A 25,532-nucleotide genomic window follows, 5' to 3' on the forward strand; every position below is an offset into this window, starting at 1 on the left:
TCGATAGACTTCAAGCTTGAATGCCAGTGAAGGGGCAGGCAGATGAAGCAGAGAAAGGAAATAACCGTAAACTCGGGCCAACCGAGGCATCGCCAGCAAGGGCAGAAACAACGCGGTGAAAGGCACTGGATGCCTGGAGACGACGCCAGAGAGCAACACTGGACTTGGGCATCTCCTTGGTCCTGGGAATCTGGCCAGCAATCAATCGACAGAATGAACAGACAAAGCAGAAGAAGCCATCAAAGATAACATGATGGACAGGAAAAACCTGGACTGATGGCCAAAAAGCGCCGCATCAAACCAATGTGTCCGCTGACACTGTTGAGAGGTGGGAAAATGCGCTCGTCGAGATGTCTTCAGAGGTGGCCGTGAGGCAGCAAAGCAACAGAGGTGCGAGAGAGGAACAGGGAAAGGAAATTTGCGAGGGTCAAGTGGGAAGAGAGGAGGGAGACCGCTGGCTTTTGTATGAACCGATTACCAAGTGGGGCACAAGCACTCAGTCCTCGCCAGTCCAGCCTTCCAGTCCTTCGCGATGACGGATGGTTTCCCAGCTGTCTGCCTGTTGCCAGTGTCAACTGTCAACAACACAGCTGCACTGGATGGAGGGCACGTCAGCCCGTCAGCAGCAACCCAGGGGCACCTCCACTGCAGGCGGGAAGCAAGTGCAGGTGCAGACTGGCGCGTCGGGCCTCCTTCGATTCGCCAGGAATCAAGGCTTCAGCACTCGGGATTACGCTTCAGCAGCACCAGGCACGACCAACTCAACAAACCGACATCGCCTCCATTTCCAGTATTCCAAATGGCGGCCCCGCCCATCATGTGTATTCCTGCCAGGCCGCTTGCGACTGCTCTCGCAAAATCCGTCTACCAACATTTCTTTCCACCTTTCACCTCTTTTCGCAAAGCTGTCCCACCACCAAGTGACTTTGGAGGATTGCGCTCCGTCGTCTACTGAAGCTCTTTCGCCCCGTTCGATGTGACAAACCCATCTGATCTCTCCGAACATGTTGGTTCGCATCCATCCAACCACCACCATTGACATCGCTCGAGCTGGGAGAAGCACCAGCCTTTACCGCAACCCGTGATTGCTGAGCCTGTCGACACGACACTACCAACTGCAAACTTGCCCAAGTTGGCTTTAGTCCTACTACACGAGCATCATCTCTCTGCCCGCCATGCCTGGCCTTCCTTGTAAGTTGGTCCATCGCACACCCTTTGCGCCACCAACGTCGAGAACAACAGACAGGGCCATGCCCCTCCTACCCTTCCCGCGCCCCGCCAAAAGAAAGACACCGACAAACCACCAACATACATCCAACAACGAAGCAATCATGACAGACACTGACATGTGACGTACGGTATAGCTTCGGTCGACCTCGACGAGTGCATCTCGCGCCTCTACAAAAAGGAACTACTCGCCGAATCGGTTATCGAAGCGATATGTGCCAAAACAAAGGAGCTGCTGATGCGCGAAAGCAATGTCGTGCACGTTCGCGCCCCCGTTACCGTTGTCGGTGACATCCACGGCCAGTTCTACGATCTGATAGAAATATTCAGAATTGGTGGCTACTGTCCAGATACGAATTATCTGTTTCTAGGTGGGTGGTGATCTTGGTGGTGGGAGCAAAGCGGCGGGCGGCGTGCTAACCTTGGGAGAACAACAACAGGCGACTATGTCGACCGAGGCATGTTCAGCGTTGAAACGATTTCTCTTCTTGTCTGTTTGAAACTGAGATACCCCAACCGCGTCCATTTGATTCGAGGAAACCACGAGTCCCGCGGCGTAACGCAATCTTACGGCTTTTATACCGAGTGCTCGCGCAAGTACGGCAATGCCAATGTCTGGCATTACTTTACCGACATGTTCGACTTTCTCACATTAAGCGTGGTCATCAACGACCAAATATTCTGTGTACACGGAGGTGAGATACCCCCTTCCTGGGCGCCAGGAGTGCTGGGCGCCAGGTGTACAAAACAGTTGCTAAACCTCTTCTTCCACGACAGGCCTCTCCCCCTCCATCCACTCCATCGACCAAATCAAAGTAATCGACCGCTTCCGCGAGATCCCCCACGAAGGCCCCATGGCCGACCTAGTATGGTCCGATCCCGATCCCGACCGCGACGAGTTCAGTTTATCCCCCCGCGGCGCCGGCTACACGTTCGGGGCGCAGGTAGTCAAGAAGTTCCTGGCGGTGAACAACATGAACCACATCCTGCGCGCGCATCAGCTCTGCCAGGAAGGATATCAGGTGCTATACGACGACCGGCTGAGCACGGTATGGAGCGCGCCCAACTACTGCTACCGGTGCGGAAACATGGCCAGCGTGCTGGAGGTTAGCGACACCGGAGAGCGTTTCTTCAACGTGTTCGCGGCCGCGCCTGAGAACGACGCCGTTAAGGATCAGCAGATGAATCAGGACAAGTCGGCCGAGGGAGGGGCGTTGCCTGATTACTTTTTGTAGTCGGCGAGAGATGCGCATTGAGGGCGGGATAGGGAATAGATCGCATTGAAGTGTGCGAATACACTGCATATACCCACGCTAGCGACCACAATGTCATAGATTACAAGCAGGCGGGCATGAATGATACTTGGAACGTTCGGTTTTTGGACAGTATACAAACCAACGAAGCATTCTTCGTACAATCCAAGCCGGGAATAGTTGGTCTTGTGATGCAGTGTCAAGCCTCCAATCTTTCTTCGTACCAGACGTGAGAGTTATGTGTCGTTATACTACTAAGATAAAAATGTGTATGTATGTAGATAGATATAAAGGAAGTTTTCTCTCCCCTTCCCTCCTGCCCAGAAAGGGGGGTGTGTGGTGACCAACCATCCAATCCTGTGGCCCCTATTCCATTCCATTCGCTTGCGTCCTGTCCATTTCCCCTCCTTTCCTATCCATATGTAGACAAGGTGAAACAGACGTCGCTTTCCCTTGTTAAGTTGCGGTAGTGTAGTAGTATCTCTTCTCCTGCTTCTTCATATTCGAAGCCGGCAGAGAGGACTTCTGGCGCGTGTTGTCGTCTTTCTTCCTCAGCGATCGATTGATTCCCGTCTTGATCCTCTTTCGAGCTCGCTCCTCAATACGCCGAGGCGCATCCCCCCCATTCTCCTCTTCCTCCTCCTCCTCCTCCCACTGGACTATGACAGTCACGGCATGCCCCACAGCGAAGGCGTACGTATGTGTGTTGTATATCCCATGCGGCCGACTAGCCGACCGAGCCGGCTGGCTGGCTAAAAGGCGAGGAGGAGAACGAGATGATGATGATGACGATGAACGATGGCGATCACGACGATCTATCTAATCGAACGAAGCGGAAGCAATTTACCAATCCTTGGCAATGTCGAAGCTCCACTCGAACTCGAGATGGGTCTTGCCATCGTCGTCGACGAAGCGAGAGACGGCGTTGTAGTTGCCGCGGGCGAGCATACCAGAGGGGGCCTCCTCCTCGGCGACTAAGGTATTTCGTAAAACTTGGTCAGCTTTTTTTTTTTTGCTTTTATTCAAACACAGACAGACAGACAGAGACGGACAGGACGTCCGTCCGAAAAAGAACAAACAAAAAAAAAAAAACTACTCACAAGTCTTGGTATAAATAGGATTCTTATCCGTGTTGGGCGCATAGCTTCCAATCATCTCGCTCGTCTTGCCACCGGGGATCCTGATCTTGCCGCGCTTGACCGTCTGGACGTAGTGCAGACCGCTCAGGATCTCGTGCTGCACCTTGAACTGCGCCTTCATGGTGAACTTGGCACCCTCCTTGATGGTGAAGGGGTGCTTCTTGAGGTCCTCGAGCGAGCCCGGGGTCGAGAGGTCGATCACGACGGGCTCCCGGCCGGGAGACTCCATGGAGAGCGAGTGGATGATGCACACGCGCGGGTCGTTGGGGTCAGACAGGTCATTGCCGCCGCCGAGGCCGAGGGACTCCTTGTAGCGCTTGAGGGACTCGTCGTTCTCGTCTAAGGGGGAGGGGGTTAGTCATTGTGGTTCTTTTTCATGATTGTATGCCTTGTGTATGTGGCTGAATGCGGTTTGGTGTTGTGAATGACGCTGCCGTGGTCTTCCGGTCTGGCAGATGGGCCATTTCGCGATGGCTCTCGCCCCCTCATCTTCGAATCAGGGGCATGCCCTGTTGGGAGTTGTGAACGTCTGCGACGACCTTTGCGATTGTTGACTTGGCAGTCAAGTAAACAATCGCAAAGGTTTCTGCCATGGGAAACCATGACGAGCTTTACTTTGCGCTCATAGTGGTCGTGATTTCATGCCAAAAAACATGAAAAGTGGTCATGTGTGAGGCGTTGCCATAGTCCTTGCGCCGTGAAGCATTGGCGGTGAAAGGGGTAAACCATCATGTCGTCACCGCACCCGCAGTTCCCCTTTTCCAAAAGTCCCACGATCCGCGCGATGCCGCAGAGAAGATGCAGGTGAAAGAAGATGGGTATGATGCTGAAAAGAAAACAAACAGTGAAGACAAAGGTTGGAACATACCCATCTTTTGGTACTCAGCCAAGGACTGCTTGGGCTGAGAGAGCTTGTAGCCCGAGTTGTCCTCGGGCATCAGATCTTCGTCATGTCCGCCGGCCATTGTGAATTATTGGGGTTGTGGTTGTTGATTAAGGTAGTAGATGAAAATCGGGTTGCGAGGCTGAAGGTTCGGGATATGAAGGATATAAAGTTGCGATAAAGTGTCAAGAAAGACAGGACAGGAGAAAAGAAGAAGTCGAAGCTATGATGGTATTTACGGCGCCGATCTGATGAAGGTTTTGGAGGGGTGACGAACAAAGGCCGGAGCTTATTTATTTGGGCAACGGGAGCACTGTGCACACCCAATCGACACCCACACAGTTCCAGATTGTCCACCCACGTCCACCGTCGTTCGCTCCGAGTCGCCAGGAACCACTCATTGAGAGGGGCTGAGCCCAAAGAGTCAACTGAAGAGTGAACCAGTGTGACAGATGGAACATGGAGGGGCTCACTCTTTCAGGTTGTCTTCTCTTTGGCCACAGCTGTTAAAGCTGGTGGGGCCAGGGGGAGCTGCATCTGCGATTCGGGGTCTCGATGCGTGGGCAACACCAAGACGGGCCCATCATTGGATAACCCATGGGCCATCTGGAACGCTGTCGACCTCTCGAGACTTGTCCTTCCTGGTTTCCGTGTGCAGAACATATCAAATCTGGAATCCCCTCATTGACTGGTTGTTGTTGTTGATGTTGCCTTGGGAGCCTCTGTGCCTCTTGACTACATCGCCCCTCGATGCTGTGAACCAGACGGGCCTTTGTTGACTCTCTCACCTACTTCTCTCTAGGGACCTACCTGGTGGATTAGTGACCAAGCTACCACGATGATCTGATGGAATTCGACAAGTCGAGTGGTTTCATGAAACTGGCGATGTGGTCGCCAGCGGAAAAACAAGTGCCTCTGTTGTCACCGCCCCTGGGAGGAAAAAAAAGGGGTTCACCGGTTCAGAGCTTGGAGAAGGTGTAGCGATGGTGGTGAGCGATGGTGCCAAGACGTGAGAGGGCCGATTCCGATCAGAGGCATTGGAGTTTTGAGTCGTTCACCGCTCATTCTTCCCCGCCAGGGACCCGTCCGCTCTAGATACGGGGGACTCTCTTCACCGTTGAAGTCCCGGCATGTCAGATCACGGAACGGGCCACCCTCCGGTTATTTTGATTTATATCACCGCCCTTCAGCCTTCTTGTCTTTTCCTTCTCCTCGGCGGCTGAGATCCGTTATCTGCGGCTTGTCTCACAAATGTTAGCACGGAATGGAGCTTGATCCAACACGAGGCAAGCTGTTTGTAGCATCCCGGTGTGAATCACTTGGGGGACGCCTCTGCCTGGTGGTGTAGAGGTCTTGGCTACCCCAGATTGACGCGGTCGACGGGTTCCTGGACGGGATGACGGGTGACAGTTCAAAGCGTGTATCACCACCAGATGTGGCCAGTCTATGACTTGATGCCATTCCCTTTGCCCCCCGCCGAGGCGACCGTCAGTCCAGCAAACAAGATCGGCCTTTATCACAATAATGCCTCATCAGGCCTTGTGTCGACTTGGTTGACATCCATTCGCCGGGTCTTGACTTTGTCTGTGGCTTCTCCAAACACCGCAAGGCACACCCACGCAAGCACTCAACTCTGCAGCAGAGACGTGAAGAGTGTCACTGCGTGTGGAACATTGCTCACATTGCATCCGTGGAGGACCTTGTCTCTCCGCTTTCTGTCTGCTGCACCGCTACTACCGCTGCTACTGCTGCAAAGTGCAATGGGATGCGTCGAGATGCGGACGGCCGTCTCTGAGTCTGGTAGTATTTATTGGTGGGGATGTTGGGAATCCAATCGGCTTGTTGAGCACACACAGCGAGGAAGCGAGTGATGCTGCCACAGCTGCTAGACGCTTGGGCCACCCCACGCCAAACACCCTTCCAGAGTCGTCACTGCCGTCACTCGTCTCCGCCCAAGCTGGCCCTGAAAAGTGCCCACAATCAAATCCCAAGGTGGTGTGGCCCGTGTCCCATGATCCCGCGACACGCTAAACCCTCCTCAGCGGACGACGTCGCGCTATTCCTCTGCACTGCTGCACCGAAGGTCTGACCCCGGTCTCGTTTCCCCCATCAACCCATCATTTGTCCCATCCTGCCTCTCCCCGTTAGCTTCCAGTGCAGTGATTCCCCAGAGTCCAATCTGCCAGATTGCGCGCGACCGACCGCACTTTTCCCACCCCCGAGCGGTCTTGATCGTCATCATCCCTCACACACCTTCAATCCCATCCTCCGCCGTGCTCTCCACGAGATTCCAGCGCACGGGAGCATCCATTGAATTAGCATTCTAGCCAGAATTCTCTTTGGCTCAAATCTCTTTGCTAGTAGCAATTTTATTTGTGTGTTTGGCTCGTCTTGGTTACCTTGTCCCCCCGACCATCCCGACCAAAAGGACACTGCGCGACCTGCGCGCAAAAGATTTCGCCATTCACGACACCAATAGGAGACCACCCATTGTGGCCATCGTCGCCTCCCCCAAACCCATCCCAACATTTGTATAGCTGTTCAGCCACTCCCCGCGACATCATGGCGACAGTAGCTAGGCATCTTCCGGCCCGTCGCAACCCTCTGATGCTCGAGGATGTGCCCTCCCGTAAGCCACCGTTCACAAGTGCGTGAACGAGAAACCGGAGCTGACTTGCGCAACTACAGACACAGATCTTGCAAGCCGTCGCCGCTTGGGGCAGACTCAACTGACCCCTCGCATGGTCACCGCTGTTCCGGGCGCTGAGGTTGATCCGTCGTCTCTCCTGGCGTTCGACTACGCCCACCTCAGAGCCCCTTTGCCCAAGGGTATCGTCTCGGGCATCTTCAAGTCTTCTCCTCCCAGCTACTTCCTCATGCGCCGCAGCCAGGATGGTTACATCTCGGCTACCGGCATGTTCAAGGCCACTTTCCCATATGCGTCGACAGAAGAGGAGGAAGCGGAGCGCAAATACATCAAGTCTCTTGCCAGCACGAGCCCCGAGGAGACCGCCGGCAATGTCTGGATTCCCCCTGAGCAGGCTTTGATCCTCGCCGAGGAGTACCAGATCACCCCCTGGATCCGAGCCCTTCTCGACCCCTCAGATATCGCCGTCACAACCACCGACAGCAGCGCGCCCAAGCAGATTGCTCCTCCTCCCAAGTTCTTCGGAGCTCAGCCTCCTCTTGTTGCTCCCACACCGCCTACGACTCGCAGCACGCGCAGCCGTCCTAGCAGTCGCCGTTCCTGCAGCCCTGGCAAGGCTACAACCAGCAGCAAACGCGGCACCACCCCTCGCAACACCACGCGCAAGGTTACCGCTGAAGCTTCTGCCACCACGGTTACCACTACTGCCACCGCTACCGCTGTCCCTGCCACAGAGACTCCCGCCACCAGCTTCGCCGACTCCCAGGCACCTACGCTCATCAATGGCGAGATTCCTACCTCTACCCCGATCAACACAGTTCCAGTTACCAAGATCCAAACTGCCGAAGCAGAGCTCAAGGTGGAGTCGGTCGAGAGGGAGCCTGTCGTTGTGCTGGAGCCTATCGAGGAGGAGCCAAAGATCAAGGTGCGCATTGATGAGGATGTCAAGCTGGATAAGGATGGCGAGGAGGTCAAGCATACCAAGGTTGAGCTTGAGGTGCCCTTAATGGCGGGTGAACCCCCGTCTAAGGAGGAGGCGAGGAAGATGATCGAGGAGGCCAAGGCTATGGTTGAGGCTGCCGTCAAGGCCGATGCTGAGGCCGCGGCTGCCCTTATTGAGGGCTCCAAGGCCGATGTTGAGGATGAACAGGCTGAAGGCGAGGCTGAGGCCGAGACCAAGGCTACCGAGGAAGAGAAGGCCGATAGCAAGGGCAAGCGCAAGGCGGAGAAGATTAGCGTCGATGAGGATGAGAAGGCTGCGGGTGAGGCTGAACAACCTCGGCGAGCCAAGAGGGTGAAGACCGAGGCAGAGTTGCGCAAGGATAGAATCCGGAAGCGCGCCTACCTCGGTCTCACCGCCACGTTTGCCGTAGGAGCTCTTGGGTACGTGCTGCTTCTTTCCAAGTGACATATTGACCGTTTGCTAACTTTTTCTGCGTAGTGCCCTTCTTCCCATAATCACACCGTATGTGGCCAACGTACTATAAATCCGTTTGGGACGTAGACACCATATTTCTTTGTTCTGTTTAAGCCGAGTTGGCACATGACGCGATATTGAAGGAGACAAGGGGCGCAGGCCGAGTTCGTTCAAGGAGTCTTCTGTGTACTAGGGATAATGGTCGTTTTGCTCTTGTATCTGGTTAACCACGGGTCAACTCGAACTTCGTGGGTAGCTTCGGTGTGCAGCATGGTTGGGCACCAGGACTCGGACGGAAATAGGATTTTCTTGAATTCAAGGTTGGTTTCATTTTCGGTTTGTTTTATGTTGCACATACCCCCCACTTCGGCGTCTGTCGCCTGTCAATCAACGATTGAGAGTCCATGGCATGAAGGGCCATGGCTTTGAATGGAGGTGGACCGGTCGTTGGATGGAATCTGGTTCTCCATGTAGGAACAACATAGGTATATACAATCTTTGAACACAAGCGCAGGCGGTATGCTATTGATACTCTCGCTGAGGTGGGAACGAAAATATTTCAGCGGAGGAAGACTTCAGCTTCATGCTGGGCTGGGAGGCTCCTTTTGTAGATAGTCGAGTCTAGTGGACTGCGTCATGTATGGAACAAAGCAGATCTTTCGGCAAGGGATTTTCCGAGGTCTATCTTCAGTGTCAGATATTCTTTGTCATGTATGCAACGCAATAGTCACACTGGCAGTTTCTCATCGTTCGGCATCGCCCATTGACAACAAGCCAATGTCATAGACTCGACTTGGACAGGCATGGTGGAGAGGTACCTATTCTACCATATCGTCTGGTGTTTGCAAGTTATCAGCTTATCGCAAGCTTCAGGTGGGGGGAAAGCTGATATGCATTTACATAAGCTCTTATCGTTGTAAACGAGCAGACTCCAATTGAGCTCCAATTTTGCAAGCGCACGAGTCATTTCCGCTCAATCGCACATCGCATATCTTTTCCTTTTTTCTCCTCTCTCCAATTTTTTTCTTCTCCCTTTCCCACCAAGCATCAACACCACAAACATCATCACCATGATGTTTTGCGGGCTTCGTTCTGGCAGCCCTTAATTGGGAACTGTCAAAGGGGAACATGACCTCGGCGCTCATGCAAGCGTCGGCCGTTACCCCTCGACCCCTCTTCTTCACCTTCTTTTACCGAGTTAGCTTCCATTGGGCTTCTATTGGCGATCCCATGACCTGCTTCAAGGCCTTCGTGGCCAAAGGCGGCAATGGCCGGCTTTACCTCCGGGTAACGACAACCACCTTCCTGTCGTCCGCCTGTACCACATACGCGCCTGGCTGGTACCGGTCGACATGCCTACCTACGCCGTCGAACAATACGACTGCTTAGTCAATCTTTCAACCGTCGGGTTTCTCTCACCGTCCTTCATCGAAACGCATTGTCGAAACGCAATACGCACTCTTTACACGTCACAATGAGGGCAAACACAAGATTGTGCAAGCAGCTGTTTGCTCAGCGCCGGACTTTCTCGTCCACTGCGCGCCGGCTGGATAACTATGCCTTCATTGGTCTAGGCCAAATGGTACGTCTCTTGCCCTTACTGCGCCCACTCGGGATAGGTTGCTGACTCTCAGACTATAGGGCTATCAAATGGCTAGAAACCTACAATCCAAGCTTCCACCAAGCGATACTGTTCGCCTGTATGATATCAACCGGGGTGCGGCTGAAAAGCTCGCCCAGGAGATGTCGGCACAGCAAGCCGGAGGAGCTTCCGTTCACGTGGCGGACAGTGCAGCCGATGCTTCGAGAGAAGCGGTACGTGACACTCTCGCTCTTTGCCTTCATTCCCTTTCCTGCAAAAGCTTTTATGATGAGTTTGTTCCAATTCATGAGTTTTTCTAAGTTGGGCCCAGCGTTTTGCTGTGGCTTTGAAGTGATTACTGTTATACAACATAAGCCAATCCTCTGAAAAGCTATCACACAATCTCTATTATTGTCATCATTCAATGTCAATGGCGACCCAAGACTGACTGGAATCTTGACATAGGACACGGTTGTAACATGCTTGCCCGAACCTCAGCACGTCAAGGCAACATACGAGTCGATCCTGAAGGCGGAGCTACCTGCCCGTCCTGGCCCTCGTCTGTTCATTGACTGCTCGACCATCGACCCTACGTCCTCGCGTGAGGTTGCCGCTGCGGTAGACAAGGCCCTCCCTAATGGGCAGGGTCACTTCGTCGATGCCCCAATGTCAGGTGGTGTTGTCGGAGCTACCGCTGGCACATTGACATTCATGCTTGGTGCCCCCGAGTCCCTTGTTGCGAGGTCTGAGATCGTCCTGCAGCGCATGGGCAAGCGGGTGTTGCACTGCGGTCCTCAGGGAGCAGGTCTGGCGGCGAAGCTTGCCAACAACTACCTGCTGGCAATTGAGAATATTGCCACCGCAGAGGCTATGAACCTGGGTGCCCGATGGGGCCTTGATCCGAAGGTGCTCGCCAGCGTGATCAATGTCAGCACTGGAAAGTGCTGGCCCAGTGAAGTCAACAATCCTGTGCCGGGCGTTGTAGAGACTGCCCCGGCCATCCGTGACTACCAAGGTGGTTTCGGGATAGGACTGATGCGCAAGGACTTGAGGCTGGCCATTCTGGCAGCCAAGGAGGCCGACGCCAAGCTTGTGCTGGCGGACAAGGCTTCGGAGGTGTACGAGACTGCCGAGTCTGAAGAGCGATGCAAGGGCAGAGACTTCTCGGTTGTCTATCGGTGGTTGGGTGGAAAGGAGTAGATACTGAAAATATTAACACCGTCTGCTTCTACTTTAATTCGTCTTTGATTACTCTTCGCGACTTTCCTTCTGCTTTCTGCTTTCGTTGTGTCCCAAAGTCTACCAGCTATCCTATGTAACGTCTTGCGCTCGAGTACTGGCCATCATTGGTCGTGATATATCCTCGACGTCGCTTTATGGTCGCTGTGTTAAGACCCCTATGTGTCCCTCATGTCTGATACTATGTTGTTGATCTACACAATCACAACTTCTCACCCATCACCTCAGCAAGGTATGCTATGCCGCCCAACCCCGAACACTCGCATTTTGCGTTATCGTATCTTTTCTGACCGGATTCACAGAAGCATCATCGTGATCGAGATAAACACAAAACGCCACAGTTCTTGATGGACATGACACTCATCTAACAGGCGACTATCATATTCGCCCGCAGGGAAAGATGCACAGCGGCCGAAAACCCAAAACCCATCCTTGCTTGAGGCTTATCCATGTTTTCAGCTCCACGTTGTCTGTGAAGGTGGTGAGGGTGAATATATTCAGGGCAGATGCCACGGAACTACAGTCATCGAACTCGAACCAGAGATAGTTACTACCATATTACTTTCCAAAACTTCATCATTCATCCAATAATTCATACGCTCTAGAGCTTAGAGCCAACCTTCAACTCACTCTTAATCTCGTCCACCAACTCCTGCACCCTAAACGCACACCCCCAGCTACCCTGATACCCCCACCCGCCATGTCCATAATTATGCACCACCCACGTCCCATCAATCTTCTCCTTCTCGATCCTCACGCCGCCCTCCCTATACGGCCTCAGGCCCACCGCATGCCTAATCACATCCAGCGCCTCGATGCCCTTCCCGCCCGTCAACGCCGGACACGCCTCCACGGCGCGCTTCATGATCCTCGTCGCAATGTTCGGATCCGGCACGCCGTCCCAGTTGCCCTTCATGTACGTCCCACCCAACACCGTCCCTCCGCCTGCCGCCCGCTGCATGATGTAGCACAACTCATCATCATTCCCATCATCCGTGCCGCTCGTGGACACCATGTTCCCCGCCGCCTCGTTGCGGACTACCACCACCTGCCCGCGCGCGGGCATGACTTTCTTGTCCATCACGCCCCCCAAGCGGCAGGAAAGCAAGCCCGTGGCGTTGATGATGATATCCGGCTTGCGACCCGTGATGTGGCTCAGCGAAGCCGCGTCCGAGATGTGCTTGAGCACGGCCCGCTTGAACACCACGCCGCGCGCGCGGCACTGGCCGACGAGCCAGGGGAGGTAGATGGCCGTGTTGATGCAGACCGAGGTGAAAGAGGAGCCCGAGGACATGCCCTCGGGCAACTCGGAGGCGGGGAGGTCGACGTAGTCGGGCATCAGGTCTTTGAACCACGGGTTGCGCACAAAGAGGCCTTCCGAGAGCGGGCCGGCTAAGCTGCCGCCGGCGGCTTCGTCTTTGGCGCGGCGGTAGAGGATGGAGGTCTGGAAGTGGATGCCGGCTTCTGGCACAGTCTCGGCGAGTTTTTTCAAAACGGGCCACGTTTCGCCTTCCCACCGGTTGTATTCGAGGGCCATGGGCAGCACGTTGGCGCCCGCGAAGGGGGAGGTGTACTCCGCGTCATAGTCGCCCGGCATGTGCTTGGCTACTACGGTGATGGTGTTTCCTCCCTGCTTGGCTAGCTGGAGGGCGCAAGTGAGGCCGCTCACGCCGGCGCTGTGATGGACGTCATTGGATTAGTCGGGGCGATCAACGACGACGAGTGGTTTTGTGAGACCATTATGGTGTGTGTGATGTCTTGGGTAGAGGTACTTGAAGCGTTTTCAAGATTTGATAGCCGATACCGGCCGGGGATTGTGTGAGACATACCCTACAACGACAATCGTGGACATTATGAATATGGAGGAAGTGAGGGAGGACAACCTGAAGTCCTGAGATCAACGGGAGTATAAAATGTCACAAAGAGTCACTGCCAGGTCAAAAACAAAAACCGCACGTCTATTCAGCCTTTATAGAAGCTACTTTTCCTTTGCGGGTTAAATCATATCAACATGATCAAACCTCAAATCAGCAATGGGATCCCCGATCCGGGCCGTTCTCTTATCTTTTTTTAGTGGATTCTACCGGCCGGTCCCTTCCCCCGCACGCTGTAGCATCCACTGATGGTCCTTGCCGTTAAGGGGTCTAGCCCCCCATGGGTCGTTAATGTACAGTCCAATACTGGTTTGTTTGTTAGCTCGAGACCTCGGGTCAACTTCCCTAGGCGTTTTCATGCTGTGCATATGCCTTTTCCAAAATAAAATACACCGTATTGGATCTTCTTGATGCCTTTCGGATCCGTACCTAGCCATTTTCATGCTGTGAATATGCTTTTTCTAAAGTAAAATACACTGTATTAAAACTTATTAATGCCTTTCATTTAGTCCTTGTAAGGTTTAGGACAATTCGGAAGAGATCTCGTCCAGTATACTAGGAGTACGTAGGTACTAAGCTAACAAACAAACCAGCACTAGATTGTAGTATAAAAGGCGCGCCCTAGCAGACTCCGCTACGGGCAACTCTAACCGCTCGGGTTGCCGGTTGCGGAACGCTCCCGCTACGGTCCGTCTCAACGCCAATGTCCCCGCATTCCGAGCGTGAACCCCGCTGAACTTTAACCTCGCTCCTTCTCGTTCTTGTCCTGCTTGGCGATACATCGTCTTTTCAAGTCTATTGGCGCCGATCAGAATACATATTTAACTATTGAGTACCATGAGGCAAATAGACGGGAGTGACACCACAGGATATTCCATGTAATCGACCCTCCCGTCCCTGTTTCGAACCTCCAGCATGGCGATATCGGTGCCTCAACGGTGTGACCGTCACGCCGTCTCAGTGCATGCCCGCTTGGCGTGCGTAGGGCTGAACACGTTGGCATGTTGGACTGTTCAGGTTTCTCCAGATATCCATCGCTTCGGTCGCCCAGCTTCGATTGAATCTCACGTTCCAGATACACATTTTGAAACCAAAACCTCGGACTTGAGGCGTTCATCATCCGTCACGATTGGTTCATAAGCGGGATCGTCGGACATCCTCCAGACCAGTCACCTCCTCAAACAACAAGATTGGCTCTACACCATCATTCTCTCTGTGCCACGCAGCCACGGCGACAACGATGATCGATATGCCCACTCAACAGTCCGGATGCCAACCACATCGACCCGGCCGGACCGGGGCGGCGCAACTATATCTTAAACTGGGCCAATAATCTCACCCTAATATCTCACCTAAAGATGCTATTATAGTGGCTCCGCCGCTAGTCAGACGGGTCGATTTTGTAGACCTGACGAGTATGGGACTCAGCATTGGAGTTCTCTCGTCTTACCCATTTTTTCTCACACATTCGCTGATCTCAGGAAACCAGTCTTTGATACTCCTTCAAATGTTTTCATCTCTTCAATGATTGACGCATCATTTTCATGCCGAAAGGCAATGAGACTTTTCCACTGAAATTCATACTCGACCGACTGTTTCGCTGAAATGTCAAACACACCCGGCCAGGATGAGGTCCATTCTTTTAGGGAATGGGCTTCTAATCCTCACACTCCCACACGAGGCAGCCCTATGCCCAACGAAACCGGGAATTATTTCTCCCACCACCACGAGCATCGACCAGACAGTGGACAAACTGCTTATGGGAATAACCAATATCACTCCGGATATGGGGATGGACTCACTACACCACACAGCATCTACGACTACAGCAAACCTGTTTCTCCTCACCCAGATGCCTCACTGGTCCCTCCTGGTTCGATCTACCAGCGGCATGATGATGAGACCAAGCTCTTACAGGAGAATCTATGGCAACAACAGCAGGTCAAAGGGACCTCCCAACCGGTCAACTTTTCAACTGTCCCCTTGACTTCACACAGCCTGGGTTCTCCTCCTGTCATCAGGAGTTCAACAGCCCGACTGTCCCGGCAAAGACGCTCCAGCTGCGCCTGCTGGCCATGGCGATGGAGGAAATCATGGAACATGTACCTCTGCCTGCTTTTCGGCGTTGCGTGTGCTGCTTCCCATCACTTCTACTACTGGTCGCTCGACAGACGACCAGCCACGAACCAGATTAAGATGATGCGATATGGAACCATATTGGCCTTCGGAGCGAAAGCAGGTCTGAGCGCTGCCGTTATTGTCGCTTTCCGGCAGCGGGTATGGACAACGGTTCGAAAACGGTTCATGACTGTCGGCGCCTTGGATGCCTTGTTCTCGGCTACGGAGGACTCGCAGGCTGTGACGAGTCGGGAGATGGTCCAAAGTGCAAAAGTGGCGGCGCTGCTGGCGGCATATGTCTGGTAGGTTTCTTCCCTGTGCCGTTCCTTTGTGAAATACTCGAAACATATGCTTACATATGGGTAAGGCTGGCACCGCTCGTAGTAGTCCTTACTTCGAACACACTGCTCGTCGTTCCAAGGAGGGTTGAAATCCGCGAAATGTGTCCAGGAGTAAGGACGCTCAACTTTACGTTCGAAGAAACGTATGAGTGGAGGAAACCTCCCAAGATTGACCGGCTGTTTGAGATTCCTCTATCTCTATGGAATACCACCAAGGAATCAGAGAAAGACACTCCTGAGTGGTTCGACTACTACACCGCACCCAATCCTAGTTTTCAGAATACAGCCACTATCGGCTCCTTTCTTGAAGAGGCCGTCATGAGGAAGAATGCACCAATCGAGACATGTGGGAGTGGTTGGAGCTGCTCTTTCGAGATCCAATTCATAGCACCAGCCTACAAGTGTACCGAACTTGGCAGTGGTGTCGATTCCAAAGTCAACAACCTAACCCAACAATCCGGAAGCATCGCTCCGCCCTTCAACATGGACGTCCTCCTCCCCAAGGGAAAATTCACCTACTACGCCTTCACCAGCGGCGGCGAATACTCCACCACGCAAATGAAAGAAGTCGGCATCGGCGGCCGACCAACAATGAACCCCCCCTTTCCCAAACACCTCGGCGCCTTCCGCACCGAGCCCATCATCTGGCTCGGCTACGTCACCCTCGCCGACGCGCTGTCCAAAGCCAACGACACCAACCCTCCCTCAGTTCCCTCCAGCCCGTCCGATCCAGCCTGGAGCACCTCCTTCGTCCCGCACATGTTCGCCTGCGAGAACTACGAATCCAACTACACGGTGCGTATCAACTATACCGACGCGGCCCAGTCCACCAACGTGACCAAGGTAACCTACCTCCGCCCGGTGATCAACACGACTTACACCCCCCACATCGACGCCAACGACGGCACCGCCGACAACGTCACCGCCGTTCCCACCGCCAACTACATCCTCCCCACCTCGGTCCCCCAATACCGGCGCACAGCCGCCTACCACTCCTTGGGCTTCATGCTCCGCGACCAGATCAACGGCACGGTGGGAATCGGCGACGACCGCGATGACCTCGTCAACCCCATCGCCAACACCAAGGCCATCCAGACGTCGCGGCTGCTCGATTACGGCAACAACTACTTCCCCTTTCCGGACATCCAGCGACGGATCCAAAAGTTTTACGAGGACATCATCCTGTCTGTGCTGGGAAACCCCCAGTTTGCGAGCGTGGTCTGGGCGGCGAAGCCGGGGGAACAGAGCGGCGTGACGTTTAATAATGTTCCTCTGGACCAAGAAGGGCAGAACAACAGGCCGCCGCCGCTCACAGACGAGCAGAGAGCGTACCTGTACCCGTGTACCAAGTTTCGTATGGCGCTGGTGTACAAGTTTAATGCGAGGTTGCTGTGGATCGTGTATAGCATCTCGATCGCGCTGGCGGTGATGGGGGTGGTGGTGGGGGCGTTGGCGCTGAGGGAGAATGGAGGGGTGGTGAGGGATACCAAGTTTTCGAGCATCGTGGCGGCGACGAGGGGGAGTGGCTTGGGGAGGGTGAGGTGGACGGATGGTGCTGATGGTGGGGTTTCTTCGGTTGGGAATGGGACGGTGCCGGAGGAGGTGAAGGGGTGGAGGATGGGGTATGGGGTTGTCGATACTTCTGGGAGTGGTGGCTATGGTGATGGACGGTTGGATGTGGGAGACGGAATGGGAGGGGGGCGGACGGTGTTTGGGTTTGGGTTCGAGGGGGATGTGAGGCAGTTGAGGAGGACGCCGAGTTTGGTTCAGTTGACAACGTTGGGGAAGTAGGCTTGATAACGTACGTAGCGTTTTGGGTACACTGTCCGGTCTTCCTATTTCTCATGTTGGGACACTGGGTGGTAGTTGCGTACCGGCGGCAGTCTCCATCCTCGTCGAGCTGTAATGGTAAGTTACAGTCACGTAGCCTTGACACTTTACAAGTAATCACAGCCTAGCCGGCCGGACAGCCTCGCACCCCAGGCCTCCGCGCATGCGCATGCAGACACTCACACAGAGCTGTTTCCAGGTGCTTGTTTCAAGACCTTTTCATTTCCTATCTATCTTTAGGTATCATCTTCGCATGTCCATCCCATTATATATATCTCCGCTTATTCAAGCTGCTTGGTGATGGCCGCCTTGATACCAGCGGGGTTGGCACCGACGACATCGCCAGCCTTCTCGCCGTCCTTGAAGATGATGAAAGTGGGCATGGCGCGGATGCCGAGCTCCTGGGCGAGGTCGGGAAGGGCGTCGACGTCGAACTTGGCGAAGTAGACAGTCTCCTTGAACTGAGGCTCCTCGGAATACCTTTTCAAGAAAGAGAGAATAATCAGTTAGTGAACTGTTTTTGTTTGTATGAAAAAAAAAAAAAAAAAAAAAAAAAAAAAAAAAAAGGCTGGGACGGGAGTGTTTCGCTCGCGCGCGCGTCATGAATCACGGTAGGGAGGGGAGTATGTATGTATTTATGCTGAAAGAGCACAAGGCTGGGGCTGGAACTAGTGGGATCGGAAGGAATCGAAGGAACGTACTTGGCGACCACGGGAGCGATAGCCTTGCAAGGACCGCACCATTCAGCGAAAGCGTCGAGGACGACGATGTGGTTCTTGGAAATGGCCTCCTTGAACTCGTCCTTGCTGTATACGAGATATTGTCAGTCATTGTGTACATTGATAGGCGGATGTTTGCGCCGGCGCAGGGCAGGCAAAGGCAGCATTGCGCCGTGATGCCATTGACTCCAAGCTTGGCTTCCATCACAGCCTCGAAGGGACAGGAGAGGGACAAATAGAACTCACGTAGCAATGTTGTGGACAGTCATCTTGGGCGACGAAGTGGTGAAGAACCGGGAAGCGATTGAAGGGGTATTGGTGATGATAGGGCGAGGAGTAGCTCTGGTGAAGGTGCTGACGGCAGGTCTGATGAATTTGGCGGAGAACATGGTGTAGGAGAGTTGAGGGGAAGAGGGGTTTTTTACGGTAAAGCCCAACAGAAGGCTGAGCTTTTTTTACAAGAAGACTGCGCGGAAACGGTACGGTACAATCACGCAAGGGCGGCACATGGCATGGAAGCTCTTGGCTGCCCTTGTCCACTGCACTGCGCAAAAGCTTACGGGAGCAAGTCAAACAGTGGTGGAGCCTTCTCCATGTTCCCGTTTTTGATGATGTAAGAAAAGTCTCCATTTGTCAGGTCCCGCCGATGACGCGAACGGGGACTTTGCCGGGGGACCCTATTGACTCCGCCAACCACCAATTGAATGGAAATGTCCAGCCTCGATTCGCAATCTTTCCCCTCTCCTTCTTCAACTCGACTCGATTTGATCGCGGAAAATTCCAAATCTCAGTCATGTCCTCCTCGTTCCATTCTTACAAATCGGTGTCGCCAACGACTTTGTTGATGGTCTCTTTACTCAGAACTTCCAACATGTCTCAGCCCGTCCATCACTCAACAAGGCTACGACAATGTCTTGGACTTGTGCATCCTGTCAGCTCATGACCAACGCACGTCATTGCACGCGATAAGCACTGTCCGCTCTCGCCTTAGCTGCTTATCTTGCATTCTGTGGCGCAGTCATCCAGAACACCATTCAGTCGGCCGTTTCAGGGCTGAGGTTTTGGGGTCTCAGATGCCTGCGCTTCAGTCACACACGTGCACCCAAAAGGCCTTACCATTGCTCATTTTATGCCTGGCCGCGGATCTTTATGGACGGTGAACTGCACATCGGCCGGACGGAATTTATGTCAATCTTGTCAATCTCGTGGCAAAAGCGAGTCAAATGAGACAACATGAACTTCAACACCATGGGCAGTGTGGCTGAACCTCGAGTTGCTGGGTGTGGATCCCCTCAGGGGTAAACAAAACATCTGGACCCATCGCCAGGGCAACCATCTCCTCTCTCGTCCCATTTCATCCAGCTTTGCGGATTATCAACCGAACTACACACAGAGTATTTCTCTCTTCTTCCTCGACGACCTTCACAGTATCTGTTTCTACGTGGGAACGGCGACCAACGTTACTTTGATGCAGAATCGGTTCGGATCGGACTCTGTTGTTTATCACGGGTCAATTAACCAGCCAAATCACAGAAACCTCAAGCCGAAACGGCAGTTAGACAGGCCGGAACTTACTCGTGTTCCCCGGAGGATAGTACCGGAACTCATGACTATTATCGAACGAAGGCCGCACGCAAATCCAGCCTCCGGTCGGCGCATTCTGCTTTCCCACAAACCGCAACTCAACCTGCAACTGGTCGGTGTCCGGGTTGCAAGCGTACGTCGGTTGGAAGAGGGCTCTCGGGTCGCCGCGTTCCGTCATGAACATCTTGACAGTGTCGTCGACGTTGGATTCCTGCGCCGGAGAAGTCAACTTATAAACTCTTTGACGAATATCTTCCCCTTAGGAATTGCGACAAACTTACCTCGCCGCCAATGACAGCATTGATGGAGACCCAGTTGATCGAACCATTGATGAGACGCAGGTTGGTAGTAGTGTCGCCCACCTGTGGTGAACCTCCGACATATAGGTGCCGGTCACCACCTCCGGAGACCATCAGGTTCATGTACTTGTTGTGGACTTGAGGATAGGAGGCATTTTGGACTTGGACACGGAAGTTGCTGGCGATGTTGTTGGAGAGTGGTGTGCTTGGGATGGTGCAAGCGGTTGCGATCGTGATGAGGGCCGTTAAGCCTAGGAAGAACCTCATTGTGAGGATGATAATTGGATTGAAGAGACGCAACGAGCAAGTATTCGGACCCAACATGATGGATCCAAGTCGGTTGGATGCCCGGGCATGCTCGCTTTATGGCTTACAACAGCACGAACGAAGAAGCATGTTTGTCAAACATAACGGCCAACCCACCCCCTTACACTGTGCTTCCCCATGGGGCATATAAAAACGATATGCCAACAGTCAGCGGCACGACATTGACCGGTCCGCTCCAGCAATGCAGACAAAGCAAAGCCAAGTACATCTTGGGGGGTCTTTGCTTTGCCTTAGGATAGGAAAACTGGATTTGTTTTCTTGTTTACTTTGTTCTAGTTGGCTTGTCTACATCGCTCGTCCCGTTCGACTCCAGAGCGCTGATCTAAAAACATCAAGCGCACCAGTCGCATATTCAGGCTTCGTATACATGCAGATGAAATATGCTTTGTTTGTGTGAGCGATAGCCTTTTTAAGTCTCCATTGGCTACTGGGCGCGAAGTGCGGTAGTAGTATTGGCGAACTATTAGGTCGGTCTAGTCTACGTGTGTTACACCCTCTTCGAGGACTTCCGAGGTTGCAGAGGCTAGCTGATGGAGTGCATATGATTGAGGAGATGATACAACATGATGCCGTCGAGTGTTGGCAGATGACTTATCTCTGCAACTACTGGAAGTGGAGATGATGACTGGTAAATGCGGAGGTAAAGGTCAGCACTCGAGAGTCGGGTCATCACTAGAGTGATTTTTGTCGTCGCCTGGCTTGGATTTTGGAATGTTTTATACCATGTATCACACCAACTACATACGCGGTGTAACGATAGTTTGGTTCGTAAATTTCTTTCCGCAATGTGAAAGAGAAGTGAAGTGCGGCCAATCAGTTGCAAAATCACCCGATATACGAAGGTTACCTACCTCTATAAGTACGATATCTTACCAGGGTTTCTTCAACCCGACCGACCAATCTACTCCAACCCATGGACTCGGAGACCCAAAAGCCGGGGTCCCATCAATCACATCTGTCCGTGGGAAAATGACAGGCAACGACGCCCGTGATACAACATATGGCTGCCTCATGCAGAGTTTCCTCAGCCCCAGTCAAGGTCCCGACACCGAGAGAGCCTTACGGACTGCCCAATAACACATCGCCTTAAAAGCATCTGGTTGGGGACATGGGTAGTTCATACGTCTATTGTCTATACCATACCGAGAAAATACCGCTTGCTTCTTTTATTTTCTTCTAAGACGGAAACCGAAAGTGTAACAGTGGCCTGTTACTAACCAACCTATCACTCCTGTACCCAGTCTATGTAGTGTCCAGAAACCCCGAGGCGGAGAGAGAAAGGAACAGAAACAGACAGACAGACAGACCGACGCCCGCTAGCTCGCGAGCTCCTCACTTACTACCAACAGCAGCCTCCTTGACAGTCAGCTTGCCCGCAGCAATGTCCTTGACCACAGCGAGGATATCGAAAAAGTCGTGGAACGTGCGGAAAGGCACGCCCTCCTTTTCGCAGTAGGTGATGAGATCTGTTGTGGTGTAACAAAGTCAGCAACAAATGGCCCATGGCAACGGTAATGGTAATGATAATGGTGAGTGATTCGTTCGACCGCAGCATAACAATAACATACCCTTTCCGGCCTTTGCAAAGAGCAAATCGGTCTCCTTGGCAGCTGAGAGATCCGAGACGCCATCGCCGGCGTAAAAGAGGACCGGCCTTTGGTCGGCGGGCAGGTTGGCGTAGGGGCGGATCGCGAGGGACTTGTCGTGGCCGAATCCACTGTTTGTTTTCTCAATGTGAGCTTTTGTTCCCAAACAACACTGACAAAAAAAAAAAGAAAAAAAAAAAGAAAAAAAAGAAGAGAAGGCAACAAACCTGTCATCATGGAAAGTAATCATCCACCCCCCCTCCTCATTCACACTCTGCTTCCCCTCCCTAACCGCCACCTGGTTGCTAACAATCTGCAAGCTATCCGCCTCCTCCTTGCCCAAGAAATGGGCCAACAGCGCCCTGATCACCGGCTCCATGCCACCTGACAAGATAACAATCGGCATGTTATTCTCCTTGGCCCAGTGGAAGAACTCCTTGAAGCCGGGGTCCAGGTTGATGTTTTGCAGCAAGGTCTCGATGCACTGGTCAAGGGGCGTGTGGATGCTGTCCAGCATCTCCTGGAAGCTGTCGCGGAAGTCGCGGCGGCCGAAGAGCACGTCGTCGTTTCCTCGCTTGCGCAGTTCGGGCCCGAAGCCGAGGTTGTCCGTCATGAAGTCATTGCTGTCTTGTTGGGTGATGGTGCCGTCGAAGTCGGTGAAAAAGATGAATTTGGGGTTGGTGGCCAGGGCGGGGAGGGAGGGGGACTGGTCGCTGGATCCCATTTTGACGGTGTTTAATTTGAAGATTGGAGGTGGTTTAGGTGAGACAAAGATGCGGGAGAGAGAGGTAAGGAAGTGAGGTGAGGTGAGGGGAAGTGAAGACCGGAGGATGTCCGAAACTCGACGGTTAACAAAGGAATGACTCGGCGCGGGAGATCCCAACAGAAAGCCCCCCCTCCACCGGTACCGGGCCCGCGGCCCAACGGCACAGTAAGCGGCAGTGGACAGAATTCACAGGGTTGGACCCCATCGGCACGGTGCCTGAGACCCCGAAAGGCCTGAAACTTGGGCGCGTCTCGGCGACCGCATCCCCGATGTTAGTGGACCATTTTGGCGGGTGCTACCCACTGTTGCGTGCTAAGGCGCCGATCCGCCGGTTTAGTTAACAGGCGATCGGCAATCATGGCCGTTCAAAAAAAGATTCCGTAACGGTGATTTTGCGCTTCTGGCAAAACAGAAAAGGGGATTCAAATTGAGATTTGCAGGAAAGGCATACCGCCTTGGTTATGTACGAATATACAAATCAGTTAAAGAATGTTGTATAAGTGTATCGGCTGTAAATGGCGTGGAGATGGAAGATCGGGTCGGGATGGCACTTCACATTGGACGAAATATGCATGTACCGAGTGTGCCCCACTTATTTTCTCCAAATTCCAAAAGTTCCCGTCCAAAAGTCCATGATTTCATCAACCATTGTTTTCTTCTCGAATTTTCGCTTCTCTTTCCCCACGTCTAGAATTTCCTCCTCTTCAGAGCAGCTCACCACTCCCCAAACACACAAATTACACGCACGAACAGCAACCATGGGCAAGCCAAAACGCCACGTCCACGCCGCCGACCAGGAGTCACTGACCCCTCCCGACCAACTTACCGATTCGCAATCCATTGCGCGCGTCGTCAAGGCCGAGGGCAACAGCAACTACATCTGCGAGCTGCCCAACAAGAAGACCATTCTGGTCGAGCTCGAGTCTCGCTTCCGCAACACCATCTGGATCAAGCGCGGCGGTTATGTCTTGGTCGACTTGGGTTCCATGGAGGAGCGCAGCAAGACTGGCAGCAAGGTTGTTGGGGAGATCATCAACATCGTGAGAGACGAGAAGGCTTGGAGGAAGGAGCCTTATTGGTATATTCCCAATGCTTCTCTCATCAAATTGGAGAGAGAAAACTGACAGAAGGACGAAACACAGGCCCAAGCAGTTTGTCAGACAGACTTATGACGAAAGCGAAGACGACGAGGAATCGACCGTTGGAAAACTCCCGCCTAGCGACTCGGAAGACGAAGAGTACGGACCTTGAAAAAGTCATCAAGAGAACAGAGATACCCAAATATTACGTTAAAATACCAGCCAAAGAGTCAGACAGCAAATACATCACCGCATCGCCGCCTCCTCCTTCTTCGAAGACGACTTCGTCCCAGGCTCCCACTCCTCCCGTGCGCCGAACCAGACTCCCGCGACGCTAACACCCAACACGCCCACCACCACCGCCGAGCTCACCGGCGTACTAGGAAACACATTCCACGCCCACTCCTGTACCGCCCACAGCAGATACACCAAAATAGGGTGCAACCCCGCGCGCCAGAGGAGGAACGGAGTCGACCAAGCGACATAGGCATAGAACTGATAGTGGAGGGACCTCGCAAAGAGGAGGCCCACAGCGTTGGCAGACATGATCGTGGTCAGGATATACCTCGGAGTGACATCCCGCGCCGCAGCGCGGTGCTCGGGGCCGGTTAGCGGCGGTTTTCCCGCCAGGAGGACAGGAGAGATTAGCTGAACAAGAGACTTGCGCGCAGGTTTGATCCAACGGGTGGTGACGAAGATTGCCAAAACGAGAACGTGCAAAGCGAGCAGTGTGAGCGCGAACCCCTTGCTGAGAAAGGCTTCTTCGCCGACGAAGCGCCAGTTGACGGTCCATTTGAAGAAGAATTGCCGGGAGAGCTCGAAGGCGCGGGAGAGGTATTCCGTGGGGTAGTGCGCCAGGAAGGGGACGCCGATGAGGACCTGGACTAGACCCATTGTTGCTGCGAGCTGTAGAGTGGTGACAAAACTGCCGCTGCCGAGGAAGAGGATGATGCCTACGGCTGGTAAAGAGAGTAGTAGTGTCATTTTGACGCCGAGGCCAAGGGTGTAGAGTAATGCGCCGGCTTGCCAGTTGCGCCGCTGGAGGAAGAAGATGGCGAGCCACAGGAACAGGACGGCGAAGCAGTCGTTGAAGCAGCGGAGGACGAAAATACTGTGTAGCCGTTTTGAGAGGATCAGGAGCGGGAAGAGATATGGTGGTGCCTGGTTTGTCCATCCTGTTAGCTCCTCTCCCATGCCGCACTGCCGCAACATCACTTGTAGAAGATACCTTGGCCTGCCAATAACACCCCATCACAACCCCCAGCGTGACCATATAAAGCCCTGCAAAGAGTTGTTGCGCAAGCAAGATATTCCTCCCCTCATTCGTCAGGTGATATAGTCCGGTGTAGATGTAGACGTGCGCAGCCGGATAGACGAGCGGACCGGTGCCGCCGCGGATCTTGGTGTAGTCGCGCTCGCCCGATAGGATCTGGGAGACTTGCTCCATGTAGGCCGTCCAGTCGATTTCGGTGTCTGTAAAGGATAGTTTTCGATCGTGAGCATACGGTTCGTTACCGTACTCCAGTCCGCGGCGCCGGTTTACGTACAAGGCACTTTCCAGATGATCAGCCCGCAGAGGAGCGCATCGGCCACGAAGAGAGCTGGCGGGATGAGCATCTTGT

The 25,532-nt window shown here is 53.5% G+C and overlaps 11 protein-coding genes across 11 annotated transcripts; 5 read left to right on the forward strand and 6 right to left on the reverse strand.

Moving 5' to 3' along the window:
• Positions 1 to 1,050: 1,050 nt before the first annotated feature.
• B0H65DRAFT_290707 (serine/threonine-protein phosphatase PP2A catalytic subunit) lies at positions 1,051 to 2,859 on the forward strand. Its single transcript, XM_062823007.1, has 4 exons — positions 1,051 to 1,191; positions 1,365 to 1,598; positions 1,668 to 1,922; positions 2,005 to 2,859. The coding sequence occupies exons 1-4, from the start codon at positions 1,176 to 1,178 to the stop codon at positions 2,460 to 2,462; spliced, it is 963 nt and encodes a 320-aa protein (XP_062678476.1). The 5' UTR covers positions 1,051 to 1,175; the 3' UTR covers positions 2,463 to 2,859.
• Positions 2,846 to 4,739, reverse strand: B0H65DRAFT_290754 (putative RhoGDI group protein). The gene is made up of 3 exons (XM_062823008.1): positions 4,488 to 4,739; positions 3,581 to 3,958; positions 2,846 to 3,454 (listed from the first exon to the last, which is right to left on the reverse strand). The coding sequence occupies exons 1-3, from the start codon at positions 4,582 to 4,584 to the stop codon at positions 3,324 to 3,326; spliced, it is 606 nt and encodes a 201-aa protein (XP_062678477.1). The 5' UTR covers positions 4,585 to 4,739; the 3' UTR covers positions 2,846 to 3,323.
• A 2,325-nt stretch (positions 4,740 to 7,064) lies between these two features.
• On the forward strand, positions 7,065 to 8,636 carry B0H65DRAFT_551860 (uncharacterized protein; the record flags this gene model as incomplete). The annotated part of the gene is made up of 3 exons (XM_062829852.1): positions 7,065 to 7,131; positions 7,191 to 8,532; positions 8,591 to 8,636. The coding sequence occupies 3 exons, from the start codon at positions 7,065 to 7,067 to the stop codon at positions 8,634 to 8,636; spliced, it is 1,455 nt and encodes a 484-aa protein (XP_062678478.1).
• A 928-nt stretch (positions 8,637 to 9,564) lies between these two features.
• On the forward strand, positions 9,565 to 11,385 carry B0H65DRAFT_475446 (putative 3-hydroxyisobutyrate dehydrogenase G6G8.5). Its single transcript, XM_062827311.1, has 3 exons — positions 9,565 to 10,148; positions 10,208 to 10,381; positions 10,614 to 11,385. The coding sequence occupies exons 1-3, from the start codon at positions 10,041 to 10,043 to the stop codon at positions 11,346 to 11,348; spliced, it is 1,017 nt and encodes a 338-aa protein (XP_062678479.1). The 5' UTR covers positions 9,565 to 10,040; the 3' UTR covers positions 11,349 to 11,385.
• Positions 11,386 to 11,988: 603 nt separating this feature from the next.
• Positions 11,989 to 13,239, reverse strand: B0H65DRAFT_511375 (uncharacterized protein; the record flags this gene model as incomplete). Its single annotated transcript, XM_062828479.1, has 2 exons — positions 11,989 to 13,063; positions 13,217 to 13,239. The coding sequence occupies 2 exons, from the start codon at positions 13,237 to 13,239 to the stop codon at positions 11,989 to 11,991; spliced, it is 1,098 nt and encodes a 365-aa protein (XP_062678480.1).
• Positions 13,240 to 15,361: 2,122 nt separating this feature from the next.
• Positions 15,362 to 17,511, forward strand: B0H65DRAFT_432214 (uncharacterized protein; the record flags this gene model as incomplete). Its single annotated transcript, XM_062824987.1, has 2 exons — positions 15,362 to 15,681; positions 15,747 to 17,511. The coding sequence occupies 2 exons, from the start codon at positions 15,362 to 15,364 to the stop codon at positions 17,509 to 17,511; spliced, it is 2,085 nt and encodes a 694-aa protein (XP_062678481.1).
• Positions 17,447 to 18,862, reverse strand: B0H65DRAFT_530975 (thioredoxin-like protein). Its single transcript, XM_062828935.1, has 3 exons — positions 18,516 to 18,862; positions 18,252 to 18,356; positions 17,447 to 18,030 (listed from the first exon to the last, which is right to left on the reverse strand). Exons 1-3 carry the CDS (start codon positions 18,656 to 18,658, stop codon positions 17,832 to 17,834), a joined length of 447 nt encoding a protein of 148 aa, XP_062678482.1. The 5' UTR covers positions 18,659 to 18,862; the 3' UTR covers positions 17,447 to 17,831.
• Positions 18,863 to 19,706: 844 nt separating this feature from the next.
• Positions 19,707 to 20,419, reverse strand: B0H65DRAFT_551865 (uncharacterized protein; the record flags this gene model as incomplete). Its single annotated transcript, XM_062829853.1, has 3 exons — positions 19,707 to 19,762; positions 19,845 to 20,064; positions 20,135 to 20,419. The coding sequence occupies 3 exons, from the start codon at positions 20,417 to 20,419 to the stop codon at positions 19,707 to 19,709; spliced, it is 561 nt and encodes a 186-aa protein (XP_062678483.1).
• Positions 20,420 to 21,811: 1,392 nt separating this feature from the next.
• B0H65DRAFT_433080 (HAD-like domain-containing protein) lies at positions 21,812 to 22,789 on the reverse strand (the record flags this gene model as incomplete). The annotated part of the gene is made up of 3 exons (XM_062825041.1): positions 21,812 to 21,945; positions 22,048 to 22,196; positions 22,293 to 22,789. The coding sequence occupies 3 exons, from the start codon at positions 22,787 to 22,789 to the stop codon at positions 21,812 to 21,814; spliced, it is 780 nt and encodes a 259-aa protein (XP_062678484.1).
• Positions 22,790 to 23,589: 800 nt separating this feature from the next.
• On the forward strand, positions 23,590 to 24,082 carry B0H65DRAFT_433719 (uncharacterized protein; the record flags this gene model as incomplete). Its single annotated transcript, XM_062825087.1, has 2 exons — positions 23,590 to 23,909; positions 23,974 to 24,082. The coding sequence occupies 2 exons, from the start codon at positions 23,590 to 23,592 to the stop codon at positions 24,080 to 24,082; spliced, it is 429 nt and encodes a 142-aa protein (XP_062678485.1).
• Positions 24,083 to 24,156: 74 nt separating this feature from the next.
• On the reverse strand, positions 24,157 to 25,527 carry B0H65DRAFT_551868 (Dolichyl-P-Man:Man(5)GlcNAc(2)-PP-dolichyl mannosyltransferase; the record flags this gene model as incomplete). The annotated part of the gene is made up of 3 exons (XM_062829854.1): positions 24,157 to 25,071; positions 25,139 to 25,383; positions 25,458 to 25,527. The coding sequence occupies 3 exons, from the start codon at positions 25,525 to 25,527 to the stop codon at positions 24,157 to 24,159; spliced, it is 1,230 nt and encodes a 409-aa protein (XP_062678486.1).
• Between the last annotated feature and the right edge of the window lie 5 nt (positions 25,528 to 25,532).

Source organism: Neurospora tetraspora (assembly GCF_033439725.1).
Source record: "Neurospora tetraspora strain CBS 560.94 chromosome Unknown B0H65scaffold_7, whole genome shotgun sequence".
Classification (NCBI taxonomy): domain Eukaryota; kingdom Fungi; phylum Ascomycota; class Sordariomycetes; order Sordariales; family Sordariaceae; genus Neurospora; species Neurospora tetraspora.

Coding starts and splice junctions, on each gene's coding strand:
- B0H65DRAFT_475446 (XM_062827311.1), top strand. CDS start 10,041: ATGAGGGCAAACACAAGATTGTGCAAGCAGCTGTTTGCTCAGCGCCGG. Junction 10,149..10,207: donor TCATTGGTCTAGGCCAAATG/GTACGTCTCTTG, acceptor CTCAGACTATAG/GGCTATCAAATGGCTAGAAA. Junction 10,382..10,613: donor CCGATGCTTCGAGAGAAGCG/GTACGTGACACT, acceptor ATCTTGACATAG/GACACGGTTGTAACATGCTT.
- B0H65DRAFT_290707 (XM_062823007.1), top strand. Junction 1,599..1,667: donor TACGAATTATCTGTTTCTAG/GTGGGTGGTGAT, acceptor GAACAACAACAG/GCGACTATGTCGACCGAGGC. Junction 1,923..2,004: donor AATATTCTGTGTACACGGAG/GTGAGATACCCC, acceptor CTTCCACGACAG/GCCTCTCCCCCTCCATCCAC.
- B0H65DRAFT_530975 (XM_062828935.1), bottom strand. CDS start 18,658: ATGTTCTCCGCCAAATTCATCAGACCTGCCGTCAGCACCTTCACCAGA. Junction 18,357..18,515: donor ACTGTCCACAACATTGCTAC/GTGAGTTCTATT, acceptor TCTCGTATACAG/CAAGGACGAGTTCAAGGAGG. Junction 18,031..18,251: donor ATCGCTCCCGTGGTCGCCAA/GTACGTTCCTTC, acceptor TTTCTTGAAAAG/GTATTCCGAGGAGCCTCAGT.
- B0H65DRAFT_290754 (XM_062823008.1), bottom strand. CDS start 4,584: ATGGCCGGCGGACATGACGAAGATCTGATGCCCGAGGACAACTCGGGC. Junction 3,959..4,487: donor GGCTGAGTACCAAAAGATGG/GTATGTTCCAAC, acceptor CCTCCCCCTTAG/ACGAGAACGACGAGTCCCTC. Junction 3,455..3,580: donor TCCTATTTATACCAAGACTT/GTGAGTAGTTTT, acceptor GAAATACCTTAG/TCGCCGAGGAGGAGGCCCCC.